The 19,335-nt window shown below is 33.7% G+C and overlaps 3 protein-coding genes across 8 annotated transcripts; 1 reads left to right on the plus strand and 2 right to left on the minus strand.

The window, feature by feature from the left end:
• Nucleotides 1-278: 278 nt before the first annotated feature.
• LOC105143859 (U5 small nuclear ribonucleoprotein 40 kDa protein) lies at nucleotides 279-2,621 on the minus strand. Its single transcript, XM_011052393.2, has 6 exons — nucleotides 2,374-2,621; nucleotides 2,174-2,303; nucleotides 1,780-2,093; nucleotides 1,299-1,571; nucleotides 648-813; nucleotides 279-539 (listed from the first exon to the last, which is right to left on the minus strand). Exons 1-6 carry the CDS (start codon nucleotides 2,485-2,487, stop codon nucleotides 487-489), a joined length of 1,050 nt encoding a protein of 349 aa, XP_011050695.1. The 5' UTR covers nucleotides 2,488-2,621; the 3' UTR covers nucleotides 279-486.
• A 158-nt stretch (nucleotides 2,622-2,779) lies between these two features.
• On the plus strand, nucleotides 2,780-8,631 carry PIG-A (phosphatidylinositol glycan anchor biosynthesis class A). 2 transcript variants are annotated; one of them, XM_087411645.1, is made up of 8 exons: nucleotides 2,780-3,265; nucleotides 3,428-3,584; nucleotides 4,392-4,571; nucleotides 4,638-4,872; nucleotides 4,957-5,254; nucleotides 5,426-5,786; nucleotides 6,327-6,522; nucleotides 6,627-8,631. In XM_087411645.1, exons 1-8 carry the CDS (start codon nucleotides 3,240-3,242, stop codon nucleotides 6,659-6,661), a joined length of 1,488 nt encoding a protein of 495 aa, XP_087267771.1. In that variant the 5' UTR covers nucleotides 2,780-3,239; the 3' UTR covers nucleotides 6,662-8,631. The 2 variants fall into 2 exon arrangements, with proteins under 2 accessions (XP_087267771.1, XP_011050696.1); XM_011052394.2 differs by lacking the exon at nucleotides 6,327-6,522.
• On the minus strand, nucleotides 8,236-18,852 carry LOC105143863 (GIGYF family protein Gyf). Of its 5 annotated transcripts, none has more exons than XM_087411566.1 (16): nucleotides 18,722-18,852; nucleotides 17,794-17,838; nucleotides 17,470-17,704; nucleotides 16,317-16,490; nucleotides 15,709-15,910; nucleotides 15,410-15,620; nucleotides 14,368-15,334; nucleotides 13,679-14,041; nucleotides 13,293-13,607; nucleotides 13,079-13,171; nucleotides 12,564-12,994; nucleotides 12,275-12,476; nucleotides 11,959-12,159; nucleotides 11,466-11,865; nucleotides 11,105-11,334; nucleotides 8,236-10,671 (listed from the first exon to the last, which is right to left on the minus strand). In XM_087411566.1, the coding sequence occupies exons 2-16, from the start codon at nucleotides 17,823-17,825 to the stop codon at nucleotides 10,546-10,548; spliced, it is 4,182 nt and encodes a 1,393-aa protein (XP_087267692.1). In that variant the 5' UTR covers nucleotides 17,826-17,838; nucleotides 18,722-18,852; the 3' UTR covers nucleotides 8,236-10,545. The 5 variants fall into 5 exon arrangements, with proteins under 5 accessions (XP_087267692.1, XP_087267689.1, XP_087267686.1 ...); XM_087411563.1 differs by having other exon boundaries at nucleotides 11,466-11,868; XM_087411560.1 differs by having other exon boundaries at nucleotides 11,953-12,159.
• Between the last annotated feature and the right edge of the window lie 483 nt (nucleotides 18,853-19,335).

The raw sequence follows: 19,335 nt of genomic DNA on the forward strand, positions 1-19,335 counted from the left end.
CGCTCTGCGCCACGAACTGCGCCGCGAACTCTCGCACGAGTTAATCGAGAGCGATTAATCGAACGATTGTACTGTATGTGCATTGTGCCAGAGAGATGCGCTTGTTATATTGTCGATCGTAGAAATTGTAGAAAGCGATTCGGGCGATTGACTCTTATTATTATCGGCTCCGCGTATTATTATGAGCTCGCATGTGATTTATTGATGTTGATTATCTCTGAAAGGACAATAGGAAAATGCACAATGTAGCGAAGGAAATGAAATTAATGAAAGAAAAATTTACTGATATTCAGACACTTCTTTCTCTTGTTCTCTTTATTTTTTTATAAATACGTAAATATATCACATACGAATTGAACAATGCACAATATAGTAAAGGAAATGAAACAAAGAGAAAAATTATCGATATTCAAAGACGGTTCTGTCTTTTCTTCTCTCTATTTTTTTTACAAATACATAAATGTATTAAATATGAGTTCCGTGTTATCAGGTCTCGATTTCACCTAAGTAGATTTGTTTATCGCTAGATCCCGAGCACACTGAAATAAATTGGAACATTGTTATTCCTCGAAATAAATTAGAAAATATACAAAATTTACATTTCTCTATATTTATAGTGTCGTTTATCTTATGGAATCACTACATACCTATAGGTTCCTTTGGATGGAAATCGATATCGTTTACAGATCCATTGTGTCCCGGCAATTTGTACAATATTCTACGACTCGTAGTATCCCAGATGTAGTGAAATCGGTCTGACGATCCCGCCGATACTTTGCTACCATCCGGTGACCACGCGCATCTCAGAAGATTCTAAAAAAAATGTACAATTTATCAAACAATGTAATATCCCAAGATTTATAATATAAATATTTCTTTTCTCAAACTATTACAGACTGGTATTCATACAGTCTGTTCTATTATATTTAACCCTCCAAATCTGACAGTGATGAGTTTATAAGATTCACTCAATTATAAATCTCTTTGCCAAAAATATCAAACAATAGAATTTTCTTTATGTTACCTCTGTAAATTTGAATTATTCGTATTAAACTATATCTAGCATATTGAGAGAGATTTCTATATAAGTTATGTCATTTTGATTCTTAGAAGTTAATTAATGCTTTCCAATTAAAGCAAATTAAATAGATCTTACAAATTCAACATTAATAACTGTGCTAGAAATTTTGTCATTAAATTCAGAGGATTAAAATCATCTTAAATAAATCAAGTAAAAAGAATCGATGTCAAATGTAACTTATGGATATCAATTAGATTAGAAAAAAATATTAGACTACCTTTTCAAAGTTATGTTGATGTCCAGACAGTATTTTCACGCAACGTTCATAAGGAGCAAATGGTCTCACGTCCCATATCTTCAACGTGTTATCCATAGCATTGGAAAGTATGTAAGATCCATCAGGACTGAGACTCAATCCGGTAATGGTGTCAGTGTGTCCTTTCAATTTGTAGAGCACAGCATTCTTTCGAAGATCCCACACCTTTATGTCATTGTCAATACCACCGCTAATCACTTGTTCTGCTGTATCATTGAACGTCACTGCAGTAACCTAGATAATAAAAGTTCATACATAAACTAGTATTCACAATAGGTTCTTATAATTAGTCTTATAAATATAATCTTAAGATATTATAAAATAATCACAGATGTGTTAACATCTTAGGCATTACTTAAAATAAAAACAGATTATAAATATTAATCAATAGACACATAATTTAAATTATTCAACAAGAATACTTTTATGTATTGTATGGTACCTGATATGTATTGTTCAATGTATAGCACTGCCCCCGTTTCCTCGGATCCCAAATACGTATCGTACTGTCGTCACTGCCCGAACAGAGCAACGTAGGTCCCCTTCGTGCGCCTGATACAGAATTTACAAACGAAGTATGGCCCTTCAACTTCTTAATTCGCGTACCAGCTACTATATCCCACAAACCCAGTGTCATGTCTGTGCTGGCTGTGTATAAATGATTGCCATCCGGACTGAAATGTAATTCCATCACTGCTCCACTGTGTCCAGTCATAATGCCAATATTTTCACATTCTCCGTAAACATTCCAAATGACTGTAAAGGCGCAATATACTTCATTAAATAAACTAATTAAAATTTATGTGCAAATATGTCGATCTATGTATAAAACATACAGATCTGTCGATCAAATCCCGTGGATGCGAGGTACTGTCCCTCCGGATGAAACTCTATTGAGAAAATGTCTCCTTGATGACCCTCGAGGAGCATTATCATTGACATTAAGGAGGATGTCCGTGGTGGGCCCTTTAAAATTTTATTATGTGCACAAACATTACAAGAGTTTCAAGAGATATATACTTGTGGCTATACTCACGCTTTGCACAACCGCCTTCTCTCTGCTGCTGAAGACGACTTCATTTTTGGTCCTTTTCGAAGCAGGAACCAATGCTAGAATATCGTCCCCTTTTCTTTTGTCCAAGATCGGCATCTCAACAGAATATCGATTCACACTTCAACTGCAGCACTTACTTATTATTTCTTATTATTTATTTATTTGGTTTCAACAGCACGAGAAGACGCGAACACTTAAGTAATCTGTTACGAATTGATGACATCTGCATTCAAAACTTCGAATCTATAATTCGATTGTCTACAGCCGATAACTCTTTTATTATCCATCTGTCTTTACCGATAGATAATCTTGTAGATAATCGGTTAATTAAATCGATGTATCGACAGAGAGAACACAAGTTGTCTGCATGATACAGAGGCTGTACGTTCCAAAATTGACTGCCTGTACTGCCTTTACTGGAAATCTATAGTGCACGTAACGTAAACTGTCGCATTTTCAGTAAACTGGCAGTAAACTAAATTTGAAACACAGCCAGAGAGCAGTGTTGTGCAGGTTATGTCCTTCAATGTCCTTATCGCAACTTCTCTCCTATAGTGGCTTGAATCCCGCGCGAAGAGAATTTGGATCTTTTTTCTCTTGTTGAGGTTAGAATGCTCTCATGGATATGCATTAGTTATTCACTATTGTCTATAGCTATCAATCAACGCGGATAGGTTGATTAGAAATGCATAAACATGATTCGAGGAAAATTGACATGCGCCACAATGAGATAGTAATAGAATCATCAAGCGAAAACGGCGTGATGAGCGAATGCGCTCGGCGATGATACGGCAAATTTGCAATCGCAAATTTAAATCTAACAGTATAAATCATGCACGGGTGTGAAGATGAACGGTGCAAGACACAAAATTTGGTTCGTACTCGTAATGTTTTCGTTTTAATGACGTACTATTTTCTCTCTCTCTCTCTCTCTCTCTCTCTCTCTCACACACACACACACACACACACACACATTATTTATAAACATATTATATCTATTTTATTTTATTCACATATAATATACTATTTCAAACAGCATGGTCTCAGATTTCTTCTATCCAAACATGGGCGGCGTAGAAGAGCATATCTTCAATCTTTCTCAATGTCTTCTGGAACATGGGCACAAGGTGGTAATACTCACCCACTCCTATGGAGATAGAGTAGGAATAAGATATATGACAAACGGTCTGAAAGTATGTTTCACTCTTATAATGAATTCTCTTATTCGAATTCTTATTCGAACTTGCATTATATTACATTAATGCATACTAAAAGCTGCTGTAGTGCTCTATATGAAATTAGTAAAATTAAATGTAAAATCATAATAATGTATCAATATTTCGAATAATTAATATTCAATCATATATATGTACCTCATTGCTAATGTTGATTATATTATACCTTGCATTTAGATATTTTGTATAAAGCAACCTTTAATGTACAATTAATAACAAATTCTATTGAAAGCATCAACACACATTGATATTAAAGTCATTGTATACAAATTCATGTAAAAATATATATGATTATATAATATAAATATATACTCAAAGAAATATTTTGCTGCTCCAGAATTATAGCTGTTTTTTTTTTGTATTTGATTAAATTAATGTATCATACACATAGAATTATAGTATAAATCTAAATTCTATGTCTGTCATCTATATGATTAGATGCAATATACATCAATATTGCAGTACTTGCTAAAAATTTATCTATTTTAGCTATTTTTTCATACTTAGATAATAAACAGATTAAACTCAAAATTTTTAATATACTTATGCTGTTAGGTAAAATATATTTTTTATAATTTGAAATATTTGCATTTCATTTTACTCAAAATACAATACAATGGCTTTAATATGCAACAGTGCACATTTGAGTGTCTAATCAAATTCGTTATTAATGTAATGCAAGTGAATGAAATCATCATTATTCAATTATCTCTTTAAACTTCTTCATGTTGTCTTCTATTCTTATATCCTTGTGTCTTATTTAAGGTATATTATATCCCTGTCAAGGTTTTCTATAACCAATGTGTTCTTCCAACGATGGTATGCTCTCTTCCACTCATTAGATATATCTTCATCAGAGAGGAGATACAGATAATACATGGCCATTCTGCATTCTCTGCTTTAGCCCACGAAGGGATGTTAATCGGTAGATTAATGGGACTAAAAGTAAGTCTTCATTGATCCAATGATAAAATTCGGGTAGTATCAAGTGACTACGCTGTGTTTTTGCAGACTGTTTTCACGGATCATTCTCTTTTTGGTTTTGCGGACGCGTCCGCTATTCTGACAAATAAATTTCTCGAAATATCGCTAGTTGATTGCGATCATTGCATATGCGTGTCTCATACTGGAAAGGAAAATACAGTATTACGAGCCAAAGTGCAAAAGGAAAAAGTGTCGGTTATCCCAAATGCAGTTGATACCACATTATTTACACCCGATATCAGTAAACGGAACAACGATTTTAGTAAGTTTAGCTTCCGAGGTCTATAGTTGTCTGTATTAACAAGGTTTCATTCTGATTGCCATAATTGTAATCATGATTTTCCAGTTACCATAGTAATAGTATCGCGATTAGTATATAGGAAGGGCGTTGACCTTCTAGCCCATGTAATACCCGAGATCTGTTTACGTCACAAAAATGTACAATTCTTAATTGGCGGAGACGGTCCGAAAAGATGGCTCATAGAAGAGGTGCGGGAAAGAAATCTGTTGCAACATAGAGTAACTTTATTAGGCAGTCTGGAGCATTCTCAAGTCAGACACGTTCTGAACAAGGGTCATATTTTCCTAAATACGAGCCTGACAGAGGCTTACTGTATGGCTATTGTAGAAGCAGCCTCTTGTGGGTAAGTTACGACATAATACACTTTGCCGTCTTTCATATTTATGGTACCCTTAATTTGGATTTTATTTTGAATCTAATTGTTTTAACAAATAATAATTATCATATATTCTTCTACTAACAAAGTTTTTGAATAAACGAAAATAAATATACAATAACAAATATTGTTTTATAGTTTGCAAGTAGTGTCAACGAAAGTTGGAGGTATTCCGGAAGTTTTGCCACCGGATCTGATTTACCTCGTGGAACCTACTGTACCTGCATTAATTGAAGGACTGGAGATGGCTATAATGGATTACAAAAAGGGCGATATCGGATGCCCTTTCGAGATACATAGGAGAATAGGTTTATATTATAATTGGTTCAACATTACCAAACGTACAGAAATAGTGTATAATTTAGTAAAACGTGAAGCAAAACGAAATCTAGGACAACGATTAGCTAGTCAAATACAAAGCGGTGTATTGGCCTACTTGCTTGTAGTGTCATTGTGCTATATAATATTACAAATTCTGGAATTTCTCGTCCCAAGAAAGGTAATAAAAAAATCAGACTCATTTAACTCTCTTATGTTTGTATGCTTTAATTCTAATGTGTGTGTGTATATATATATATATATTTTTTTTTTGTGCGTAAATTTTATTTTTTGGCTTACATTTTAATTTTACTTTTTAAAATTGTTTACTAATGTATGCAGCACATCTTTTATATATATATATATATATATATATATATATATATATATATATATATATATACAGTAAGTCAAGTAAGAGCGTGGTCGAGTTAATTTATAAAAAAGCTGTGTTGCATTATTTCATGTTATTAGCCTTGAGATAGGTTCGAATAATTTCGTATGATATATCTAAACCTTTCTGCTTCAATTTTGCTTGTCCTTGACGCAGTGTTAAGCCAGGATTTCCTGTTAAAATAGATTCACTATTTTTTTATCGTCTTTTTTGTCCACTTTGCATATCCAACTTTGCCACGTTCCGCTAAATCATCGACATTTTTTGCCACATTATATCGCTGCACCCACTTCTGTACGAATGATTTCGATTTTTTCATATATTTAGCAGTCGCTAATTGTGACATTTTTGGACCTTTCGGGTGAATGCAGAGGAACACAGCGTGATACGTATTCGGTACTCATGGTGCTTAATGTGATTCTCTTAAGAAAGTTCAATGACATCTTCCTTGATAATGCATCAAGGACAAAGGTGCCCTCTAGATTCATGATAGATTTAGGGCGATATCTTTTATTAGCTTTGAGTAAGGCCAACCACGATCTTGACTTACTGTGTATATATATCAAAAATAATTTTTATATTTACAAGTAAACAAATTTGTTTATTTATAAAAATAATATTTTTCAGTATATCGATATTGCACGAGATTACAGCGATATTAATGTTGTATCATCCAATGGGAAAAGAAAAGAAGATTGACTATCATCACAGAAGCCTGGAATATAAACTTTTCAATGTGTTCAAATATTTTATTCTACACTTTTGAAACATTCCAGAAAATTTGTTTTTTCAGCAAAAGTTATTGTTATACAGGTAATTATCGTATATCTTCGCATAGAAGAATAACTGTCGTTGCATTTACCGACAAATTAAAAAAATATAATTATATATATAGATACATATGATATAATATATATATATATAATATATATGTATGATATATATATATATATATAAATATATATTATATATTATAGAGATAAATCGAAACCTTATTTTTACATCGAAATTCTCAAAATTCTGAAAATTTTGAAATATTAATTAAAAGGGTAATTATAAAACTCGTAAGATAATAAATAAAAAAAATGTTGACATGATTTTTTTATTAAAATATTGATAAAATTATTTTCTACCAATGAAAACAATCATAGTAAGAGAAACGGTAATTGTAGTCAAATTATATTGAAATATATATATATATATATATATATATATATATATTTTTTTTTTTTTAAATATATTTATCTCACATATATAATTGTGCATCTTTCAATGTGTTATTATGATAAATATTACATATCTCGATAATCAAATTGAGAGGACGCCCGCACAGAATTTGAAAGATCCAAATTTGAATTTCTGCTAGAGTAATATTTTTTACAATAAGTTTTTTACAGGTTTAAAGATGCTAGTAGCATTAAGTCGACGATCAAATTTAATTAAGATTGTTATTATTTCAGATTATTTTATTGTTATTATTTTCATTGTATTGCACGTCCCAAAGTAATCGGCGCGCTGTCATATCTGAAATAAATATATTATTAAAATATATATAGAAATATTATTCCAATATCTAATTTTGATCATAATTTTTTTTTTATTTAGTTGATGTATTCATGTAATGATCCTGTTTTATCTCTTAATATAGAAAAATTATATTTATCTCAATTTTAAATGTCGAAAGGTCGATTTTTTTTAGTGAAAAATGTACAAGAGCTCATTTTATGTATTTTATTATCAAAAGAAATATTTTTAACTGAGCGTTACTAATATTAGTTGATGAAAGGATATATTGCTGTGAAGGGGATGATTATTCATCTACAAAATATGGCAATCTTATCAGACTTTTATCTACCAATTAGATTACTATAGATTGCTGACTATTATCTCTTTCACATGCTGTATCCCTTCCACATGCTGTTGCGTCCCGAAACTAGTATCTCTTCCTCAGGTTTCGAGTTTTGAATCAAAATAAAAATTGCGTAAAGTTTCGTGTTCTGAAAACTTAAAACTTTTCAGAGTTTTGTGGTTTTCGAATATCTCATCCCTAATATATTATATATTATATATAATATATATATTATAGTTTTTGTGCGTATGTGTGTGTGTGTGTGTGTGTGTGTGTGTGCGCGCGCGCGCGTGTGTGTGTGTGGTGTGTACGCGCACGCATGCATATGTATATATACATATAAATATGTACAGAGATATTCATGCCTAGATGTTTATCACACAGAGATTTAATTTGTCCATTAAATGATTTTTATTATGATACATGACATCGTATGAATCAATGCACAACATGTATAACAATTCGTAACGATATCCAACCGCAACGCCGCTCACCCCGCATACATTTAGTACATATGTTTAAGAAAGATTTATTGCGTCCATTAGCATTACAAAATATCGTCGCATGTATTACGAATCATTTATGCTTACTTTTAAAACAATCCGCGCTAATTTTTAAGCAGTTATTTGTAGCAATATGTGGAGTAGAAAGGTTAATTCATGTTCATGTAATCCCGTCGTGGAACATTATTCTGTTATCAATATCTTTTTTTTTCTAAGGTTTTTCTTTTTTTTTTATAAGAATCAATAAAATGACTTCTCGAACTTGTGATTCCATTACAAATGTATCTTCATTCAGAATCATCTATTATCACCCGCACATATACAGAGTATATAAAGTATAGAATACATTAATCTACAAGAAAAAATATACAAATGTTTTTATACATTTATCTTTTAACAAAAACATTTTATATTGTTACATATACAGCTATAGCCATATATATATATATATATATATATATATATATATATATATATATACATATATACATACACATATATAATTCTTTCGATATTATAAGATCTAATTTCGATACATAAATTAATTTCTAAAACAATAAGAAAGCCAAATTGAAAATATAATAATATTTATTTCATTACGTTGTATGTTAGATACAATAATAGAATATATTGATACAATATCAATTATCTGTTTTTATTATATCGCTTTAATCGGTTTGTTTAATCATCACTATATTACTCTGTACATTAATCTATTTATACATAAATCTTTTCATGTAAGGATCTATGATCTTCTCCTGTTTTCCATCTTGTACAAAAGAAGATCAGTGAACCTTAATTAACAACCATCATAATATTACGTGTGGTCAGATCTGTCACAACATTCCACGCTTATCCAACGTCGTACTTGTGTAAACGCATATTAGTCCAATTAGAAAAAAAACCAAATTAACCTTCTTAAAAATGCTAAAAAGCAGTTACGGATTTTTAGCTACGCGACATTTACAGAGTTATAAAATAAAACTTTATAAAAGAAATACCATTTTTCTCTGTACGTATTACGTCTTCCACTTAAATCTTTCACAAACTTTTCGTATTTTCAAATGTTTATTATTATATGATCGACTACAGCGTATAGAAGAAGTCTATGTCGACGACAACGAGATCCATATATGCAGTAATCAGTGCTACCAGGATTTCATCCAAGATATCAACGCTGATATCTGATGCGATATTCTTGAGGAAGTAGTAATACACATTATGAACATTACCTTTAATCGCTATTGTGTTTCTATCATGAAACCGAAAGTTTCTAATGAAGAATACTGTGCTGAGTCAAAAGTCACTAGTTTTATTTCATATAATTATCCTCATAATATCAGGAAAGTAACGCTCTGAATCGCTTTTTCTCCTTGTCCATCATTTCAGAATATAATACAAGTATCCATTCTGTTATTGTATTTCTTTCATATACGATAATCATATGTTCTGCTTAAAGTATCATTACTGCAATATTATGACAGCGAAGAAGTATTAAAGAGTGAGGGAAGATTCTTCATGCTAAATTGCACCTTAAATCATTTGCAAAATGATGTATAGTAATATAAAGTAAATCTCTTTTCTCGACGTGTGTCTGCGATGAAGCGAAAATCCATAGGATTCAATAAGGACAAATACTGACGCACCGTATATTCAGTATTTGACGTAGAAGTGATGATTTTCGCGATCTCAAGCACGTTCTATAATGTTGCTTTCTTTGTCATTGAACACCTTTACATACACATATTGCTATTGACTGCCATATATCCGCATGAACAATTATCGGTCGGCATACTTTTCTCTCCTTTTTTTTCTTGTGTATTTTCAGTGACGATGGCGAGATGAAATGTTATAAAAGTTTCCAACCTTAGTTGTGTACATAGGAAAAAGTAAGTCCATCTTCTTTCATGCGAAATATTCTTTGAGTAATATGTACAAAGGAGTTTTTGTGTGTAATGTAAGAAAATAACGCCACGCTCAGCCGGTTCTAAATAAAGATCGCTTTATTGACGATCAACTTTGAAGGGATGAGCTTCTTTCTTCGTGTGTTGGATTGTAAAAAGTCTTCATATGCTTTAAGAGATACCCGCATTGGGTTTCTCAGCACCGGTTTGGCATGTACAATAAATAAATAACGAACCGTTTAATGAAACGAGCGTCGCATCATTTCTACGAGGTAAATTGGTGAAACAGTTCAGACGCCTTCGCCATAATCGCGATCACCTACGTTAATACGATCGGGAGCAGCAGTTACGCTGAAGCCAAGGATCCTGCTATCTACTTTGAACATCTTTCCCTTCTTTGGTTTCTTGGATTTTCCCTAAAAAAAAAAAAAAAAAAAATTTCTCAATAATCAATGTTTCATAGATGTGAGAAAAAAAATACTTGTACTTAATATTAATACTTATATTTAATATTAATTTAATATTATAATATTTATAATAATGTAAATTGTACTAAGAAAATTATTTCTGATGAGAATATATAATTTATTTTAATAAATCTAATTAAATATTATGTCTTGTTATTAGGTGTTGGAATTAATTCGTAGCGTTTTACAAGTGATGGGAAGTACTTTCATTAATGTATTTTTTAATGCTCATGTGAAATAAATAACATTCTTTCATTAAAAAACGCTACGAATTAATTCCAACACCTAATATTATATATATAATTATATCAAGATGATTTAATATTAACAAGAATACCTTAAAACAAAGATAATATATGTAATTATAAACTTCTAATTATACCTTAACTTCTTGAAATTCTGCAGGTGCATTTGGATTAACAGCGGGTGCTGGCTTACACAAGTCATCCGCTTGTGCCTGAGGACGTTGCGCTGATCGCCATTTGCTTCGTTTTTCAAGGAATTGCTTGGCGAATTCCGCACTCTGCTTGGTATCTCCAAGATAAACGCGAACGTACTCCTTAACTTCATACGCCGATTCGATGTCTCGTAAAAATCCAACAAACGTAGGGACTGTAAATGTATTATATATGCGTATAAAACAAAATTCTCATTCTCGTTCTCTCTTTTTTCTACCTCTTTCTCTCTCTCTCTTTCTCTCTCTCTTTCTCTCTTTCTGAGAATATTCAATATAAAATACTTACTGTCCACAGACGCCTGTATACTACTCAATGCTTTATTACACCATTGCGTGAATTCGTCGGTCTTGGCAGTGTTCTGTTCAAACAATTTCTTCACTAGTTCTTCTTCTCTCTTATTCTTACTTTTGGACGCTTTGTTATTATTATTTTGCTGCTGTTGTTGGCTGGAGGCAGGTTTTGTAATTACAGTTTGTTTAGCGGGCTGCTTTATGGGGGTGGACGACTTAATAGGAGTAGGATCCCAGAACCCAGTAGTAGTACCGGAATTTGTGGACCACATTTGGCTGCTTGATGCATTCGAATTAGCCCAATTCAAGCACTGTGATGCTGTACCCCATATTCCGGAATTCTGCAGCATATTCGCAGATTCTTTCTGACTAGCTTTTTCTAGCCGTTCCCTTTCCTGCTAAGATATTTCAATTCTTCATTATGTAAAATCTTTCAAAAACAATATTTTGCGTTATTCGCATATTTAAGAGGTAATAAGTACCTTTACCTTAGTGACGCGCTCCTGCTCTTCTTGCTGAATCTGCGCGAGACTCTTCACTTGCAGAGGTTTACTAGCGGTAATAGCCTTTTCTGCCCATTTGAACTGCAATCGCTTTGAAGAGTCGATTACCGATGCTTCTTGTGCTGCTTCTACTGCCTTTTGCTGTGCCAACTGTTGTTGCATCAATAGCTGAAGCCGTTGATCTTCCTGTAAGAAGGTAATAGATGTAGACATGTAACACATATTAATATATATATGTGTATACATATATATATATATATATATATATATATATATATATATATATATATATATAATTTACCGCTTTCTTTTCTCTCTCGAGTCTCTGTATTTCAGCAAGCGAAGCAGTGTGAGTGGCGGGAGTCAATGTGCGTGGAGCTTGAGCCCACGGGGATTTAGTTCTCTCTTGAAGTTTACGCAATGCCTCGGCTTCTCTTCGTCGTTGTTCCGCACGACGCGCTTGCTCTTCTATTTCCGTTTGTCGGCGTATTTCCGCCTCTTTTCTATAAGTTTCATCATGCAAATTTTATTTTGTCATTTTATTCTTTGTTAATAGCTAATATTAACTTTTTATAATTTCACAGACATACCTGAGTCTCTCGTCTTCTTGCCTTCTTTGCTCTTCTTCTATTTTTTTCTTTTTTTCCTCTTCTCTCTTTAGTTTTTCTTCTTGTTTTTTAAACTCTTCCCGCTTTCTTTTTTCTTCTTCCTGTCTCTTCTTAAAGTTTTCCTCTTCCTGCTTCCTCTTTTCCTCACGCTTTTTCTCTTCTTCTTTACGTTTCTTTTCTTCTTTCTTTTTTTGCTCTTCCTCCTGTTTACGTTTTTCCTCTTCTTTTCGTTTCTTTTCGTCTTCCTTTCTCTTTCTTTCCTCATCTTTACGTTTTGCTTCCTCAGCTTGTCTAGCTTGTTCCTCCTTTTGCTTCCTTTTTGCATTCTCTTCTTCCACTTGACGCTGCAATTGTTCTTGTTTTCGTAATTCTTCCTTTTTTCTGTCTTCTTGTAACTTAAGATTTTGTTCTTCCTAATAAAAGAAAATCAGACATTGATTATCTTATAACTACGTGAAAAATAATACAAAGAGAGATCCGAATAAAAGCCAATTTACCAATATTTGCTGCTCGGTTTTCATATCTTTAGCATGTAAATCCCAGAGAGAACCAGGTAATTGACCTGGTGGCATCGCGGGAATGGGTCCGACCTGGAAAACAAGATATTAATAGACAAATGAAATTACTAATAGATAAAAATCATCAACACTTAAATTACTAGCACTTAAACACTTAAATTTTTACGTAAATTAATTTATAACCACAACACACCTGCGCTAACCAATTCTGCGCATTAAATTGGGGAACCATTTGCGGCGGGGGCTGCGGCCAAACAGTATCCATATGGGTGGTTGCCTGAGGATGACCATTTGTGTTGACATTAAGTTGACGTAACAAAGACTTTATTGGATTGTCTTCTTGCGTCGGTGTAGGTGTCGGAGCAATATTTGGTTGTTGCATAGTGGGCAAGTTTTGTAAACCGCCCATTTGTTGGATAAGTTGCTGTATAGGATCCATTGCTGTTGGATGGGCCGACGCCGTTGTATGTGGATTCGTTGGTAAATGAGTCTCAGGTTGCGTTTTCGCCTGCATAACATCATGTATTATTACGATGCAAAATAAATTGTCAGATTAGCAAAAATATACTAAGACATTACTTGTTGCATTTGAGTGAAAAGTTGCATAACAGGATTAGGTTGAGACGTTAGGTGAGGCACAAACGGATTTGTCGCTATCGGCACTTCCGGAATTTCCTGCATTCCATCTTGTATGACGTATTGTAAAATCAATTGATTCTGCTCCACAGGAGTTAATGTAGACCAGTGCTCCGATTGCGACAATTTCGCTATCGCTGATGTTCTCATTTGCCTGAATAGCATCTGATTGTGTAGCATCTGCATGTGCTGATATGTCATCAATAGTAATGGATCTTCTAATCCAGCCTTTGGAATAACACCAGGAGTTAGTCCAGCCGGTACAGCATTAGGAACAGGTGGTGGAATCACTTGTTCTGCTAATTGCTAACAAATGAAAATATTCAATCTTACTAATATGAATATATTCAACAACAATTGAAAAGTTGAGAATGTAATAATAATGTATAACTTCATGAGCTTCATTTTCAAAATCTCTGAATTTCCCTTTATACGGTAAAACTTGAATATTTTAGATGACTATAAATAAAATTTTCCTTTTTTGCTTTCTTCTCTAATATTATTCAATTTTAAACTTCATATTTTTCTCAACATTATATAAACTGGTTACATTGATGTGTAATCTATATACAAGTTCTGAATTAGTAAAATACTGTTAAAACACAATAAAAGTATGATATAATAAATCATACCTTTAATGGAGGTATTGGTGGACCAGGCGTGAACGGTACTCTTCCAAACATCTTAATCAAATCACCAAGTGTGACGTACCTCTCATCGCAAGTTCTTCTCACAAATAATCCCGTAGTGAAGTAACCAGCCTTATACCATTCAGCCATTTCACTAGCTAAAAATGGTCCTTGAACTTCACCCTGCGGATCACGGTAAAACCATTTTTCCGGATTACCCGTGGAGGAAACTGTGGAAGATTGATTACCAATTGCAGGCGGAACACTAGTAGCGGCTGTTTTCTCCTTGTGACTTTCCTCATCTGCCATTAATTTGGCTACCAAAGCGTCGGCTTCCTCTTTCATTCTATCTAGATCATCTTCTGTTCTCTGCCTGACATTAGCAGTTCCTGTATTATGTACGAGCTTCGGATGCTCTAAAGGAACTTGTCGATTAGTCACAGCAGTTATCTGTGGCTCCGTTTTAATCTCTGGTTGTACGTTCTCCTTATTATGAGATCCGCTCGGAGGCTCGCTAGATTTCTCACCTAAAGTCTCAATTTTATCCATATTTGTAGATCCAATAGTCTTCTTCTGCAAGAGATCTGAGGATGCTAAAGTCTTTGTGGGAATGCTCTCAGTCGACGGCACAGTAGTCGACTTAACAGAAGGTGAGGTACATCTCCTCTCTTTCTGCATAGAATCATCCTTATCTTCAAGCGAATCCAATGGTTTTGATCGTTCCTTGCTTAATGTATTGGCTATTGTATTACTTGTATGGCGATTCAAGGATTGAACAGAACCTGTTCCAAAAGCTAATGATTTGCTATTAGATCTCACTACATTCGAAGCACTTCCTTCCGAGACGCGTCGAGTTCTGCCTTGTTGGGAAGCACCGGCTGCACCGTCCTCATCATCATCCGAATACATTCCACCGTGAAATGCACCCGAAGCATCAAAACTGCCACTCTCACTTGGATTCTCCGTTGCCCTATAATATAAAATTTAGAATATAAGATAAAAGAGATATACTCTCTACAGAGAGAAATCATTTCATTCAACATGCCATTCAGGTAGATTGTCATGATTATCGTGATGATTAGATTCCCAAGTGCGAGCAGTGCGAGGTGGTGGATGATGACCAGAATCATGGGAAGGTCTGTGGTTTCCTCGATGCTCCCATCGTCCCGGTCCACCTCTACCCTCCTCTCCATCACCCTCATTTCGATCCAATCTATCCCGATCCATGCTACCACCTTCGCGCCAATTATTTCTTCCTATATAAATATATTGTTTCATTATATAGTTATATTATATGCGTATAACAGTCGTGAAAGAAATACAAAAAACAGGACGTGTATTTACCCCATTTGCGCCAACTATCATCGTCCTCTCCGCTTCCACGATGACGTCTCCAATTACTCTCCATAAGCGAACTATTACTAGTCCCACGATTTATATCCTTTCTAGGACTAGTCGACCCGTTCCATTCTATCGGATCTGAAGCGCCGTTTCTTTCTGACCAGCTGCGTTCGCTTTGAGATCTATCAAACGTCCTATTTCTTCCCTATAAATCAAATTTACGAGATTTTGCCACTTTGTGTTGAGCCTGTTACATTTGATCATAAAGTACAAATTTTAATAAAAAGGACTAGTACATAAATTTTAAGATATATCTAGTTTCTCAAGTTTCTATGGTAAAGAAATAATAAAAAATACTTTAATATCGGGTTTTACTTGGAATGGTAGTAAATATTAAGATATATCAAAACTGTGTAAAAAAAATTGAGATAGCTTGAAGATTAGTCTAAACAGGGCTATGTAGCCAAAGTAAAATTTGAGATTTTACTTTGTAACATATATATTAAGCATAATTTATACATATATAATGGAAAATACAGAGAGAGAAAATATTATATTTAAAATAAATTAGTAAAAAGCACATTCATATCTTAAAAAAAGGTTTTCCATACCTGGAATGATTGGCTCTCGGTTCGTATCCCATCACCGGAATCATCAAAACCAACTCCGCGTGAATAATGAGACGAATACAAGCCTCCTCTTCCAGTTCTACCACGTCCACGATCCACACTGCTACCTCTTCCACGGCTACTACCAATATTAGTTATCCCTCCATTCCACATACGCTGCAAAATTCAAATACATATATTTACATTATATTTCATAAAATAAACTTATTCCAATTGTATATAATTTTATAATACCTAACCCTGAACAAAGCAGTCATATAAAAACATTATTCAAAAAAAATACATTTGTTTCATAATATTGTTAAAATAGTGTTTAAAAAGCGAAAATTTTCAAAACTTCAAGATTACAACCGAGAACACCGTTTCTGCCGTAAAAAAAAATGTTTATTCAATTTATTTTGGGTTAATGCCCAATTAAAAATAAATATTTAATATAATACATTGTAATAACAAATTAAAAAAATATCAAATAAAAGTACTTAATTATAATTTATCGTTAATATTATCATTAAAATGCAAACAAACAAATACTTTTGATAAAAACATACGAGTGTATTCATGAATTTCTCATCCTAAAATTCCATTAACATTTCCTTGATTTTTACAAATGTCATGATTTCTCTAACATTTAATAAAATTTTGAAGTTTTTTTGTATTTTAGTCCAGATTGGAAATCGTTTTATATTTTGTTAAGAGATCAATTTAACATAGCAATGTAAATTATCATTAATGCTACTAACACACTTGCATTTTTAAATTGGTAATGTCCTAAAACTATTATCAGTGTGATGAAAATACATTAAACTTCTTTAAAGCCAAGAATTTTTATTTTCAACAAAATTTTGCAAAATTCCCTGATTTTTTCCTGATCGTTTTCAATTTCCTTGCTAATTCTTTGATTTCCAATTTTATGATAACTCTATAAGAACTCTATTGCAAGAAAACTGGAATTGTTAATTTTTAGATAATCTCTAATATAAGATGAAATAAGAATATACAATAATATTACAATTTCATAGCGTTTTTCTTTCCTTATTAGCAAAAATAAATTAAATTAGGCTTCATATAATAAACAAAATCATCAAAGAACAAAGTATTATTACATACACTTTACACTTTTTATGTGATAAGTTACCGTTTCATCATCTGTCATGGTTGTGAGAGCCAATGGAAACTGAGTTTTCTCCACATACAGTGTTGGAAAAGTTGTCAATGGCTCCGAAGGTTTACAATTGCGATCGAACAAGGCCAGCATCTCTTCCCGACCATATCTATGCTCTGCTAACTGATAACGAGGTGTACTCAAGGTTGTTGTCCCTCCACCACCACTACCAGTATTGCAACTATCACCTGATGAAACCTTGCGCAACCTATATACAATAAATATAATAAATACAATACAATTCTAAACATAACTAAATGACGTTCTAATGTTTCACCAGTGACATAAATCACATACCACTCTGGACCAAATTTCATGGAATCAGTCATGATGCACTATCTCCTGAAAAAAAGAAAAACAAGACAAATGAAATCTACAATTTATAAAAAAGCACAATATAATATAATATAAAAAAACATAACATGTTACGCTATAAAGATAAGTCTTAGAAAGCATCTTACAAAAATCTTGAATACACAGGAATCAGATTGTGTAACGTGACAGTTCCGAGGTGTTTTTTATCAGGTGCTGAATGATATTCGCAAAACAAATGTTTGCCAGACTGTGTGAAAATTAGTAAGAAACTGAAAGGCAGTAGGATAACGCAACTTCTAGCAAGGAATCACAGATAGATAAAAAAATTTGCTCCCCGTCACGGCGGGAGATCCGTCATCTGTTACAACTTGAATGCGGACCTGTGATGTGTATGATACGAAAAATCTAACGCAACGATTTCGCGGAGCAGGATGTACAAGCCGACAGGCTGTACCTGTTGCTCAAAGGTGTACCGGATCGCGCGCGCGTCACCTCGACGAACGCGGTGACACGTAAAGCGACGTAGATTTGAAAAGAAACGAACGGAGGGTGGCACACAACAGAGCAGCAGCGCGAACCTCGTTAATCGCATGCATCCCCCCGGGGGACATGGCGTCGCGACACAGCCAACGGTGGCAACGTCGAGCGTCACGGACGCGCGTTACCGCGAGACAGTCGCGTATTTCATGTGTATTCCATGACGTGCTCTCATAAAGCGCGAGCGGAGCTGGTTACTCCGCGAGCCGAGGTGGCAACATTAACCAAACTTTTTTTGCTGGCGAACATCGGGGTGATTTGCATGCGCGACGGATCGCGAAAGGGACGGCGCGGCCACAGGGAAAACGATCAGTCGGCCGGATCCCGCACGACCGCGACGTAGAGCACGGCGACGGGCCTACGGGAAAAATACCTTTGCTGATCTTCGAAATTACTGAGGACAGCGATACAACACACCAATATGGCTGATGGTTTTTTTTTGGAATGAAGCGCATGCGAAACTCCGTCTGTGGTATGCTTAGGAGGAGGCGTGGAAAGTTACTAGAATTATCGCGCATGCGAATAAAGAGGAAACTGATCGGAATAGGAAACGATTGGAAGATTAGAACCTTAGTATAGGGATTCTAAAGGAAGGCACATGTCTTCTTTTTCTTCCCCTTCTTCTTGAACTTCCTTCAATGGAGATAAGGCTAATTTTAATTTTTCTAATATTTGGAGAACACGCGAAAGAGGCCGTTGATGTTTGAGTATTTTGTTATTTTTCGAGAGAGATTCTTGGAATACTACAAATCTTCGAATTTTTGTAATTTATCTCTTACCTAAAAATCTTCTCCCGAATTCATTTGTTTATTTTTGAATTTAAATTTTCTAGGAAATTAAGTATTGATAATATATTTTATTTACGATCGATAAAAGTAATACTGATTTTATCGGTCATACATAATCATCGATATTTGTAAATCACAAAAATATACAAATTCAAAAATTATCAAAGAAAAATATAATCGGATAAAAAGTAACATTAAT

This window comes from Acromyrmex echinatior, chromosome 1 (assembly GCF_024713525.1).
Source record: "Acromyrmex echinatior isolate Ae372 chromosome 1, ASM2471352v2, whole genome shotgun sequence".
NCBI classification, from domain to species: domain Eukaryota; kingdom Metazoa; phylum Arthropoda; class Insecta; order Hymenoptera; family Formicidae; genus Acromyrmex; species Acromyrmex echinatior.

Excerpts from the sequence above, each read along its gene's own strand:
- LOC105143859 (XM_011052393.2), bottom strand. The coding sequence starts at position 2,487 with ATGCCGATCTTGGACAAAAGAAAAGGGGACGATATTCTAGCATTGGTT. Across the intron at positions 2,304-2,373 it reads AGAAGGCGGTTGTGCAAAGC|GGCCCACCACGGACATCCTC; the intron begins GTGAGTATAGCC and ends AAAATTTTAAAG. Across the intron at positions 540-647 it reads CCATCCAAAGGAACCTATAG|TGTGCTCGGGATCTAGCGAT; the intron begins GTATGTAGTGAT and ends AATTTATTTCAG.
- PIG-A (XM_087411645.1), top strand. The coding sequence starts at position 3,240 with ATGAACGGTGCAAGACACAAAATTTG. Across the intron at positions 4,572-4,637 it reads GTAGATTAATGGGACTAAAA|ACTGTTTTCACGGATCATTC; the intron begins GTAAGTCTTCAT and ends GTGTTTTTGCAG. Across the intron at positions 5,787-6,326 it reads AATTTCTCGTCCCAAGAAAG|CAGTCGCTAATTGTGACATT; the intron begins GTAATAAAAAAA and ends TCATATATTTAG.
- LOC105143863 (XM_087411553.1), bottom strand. The coding sequence starts at position 17,825 with ATGACTGATTCCATGAAATTTGGTCCAGAGTG. Across the intron at positions 13,608-13,678 it reads TTTTCACTCAAATGCAACAA|GCGAAAACGCAACCTGAGAC; the intron begins GTAATGTCTTAG and ends GATGTTATGCAG. Across the intron at positions 11,869-11,952 it reads AGCGCGTCACTAAGGTAAAG|CAGGAAAGGGAACGGCTAGA; the intron begins GTACTTATTACC and ends GAAATATCTTAG.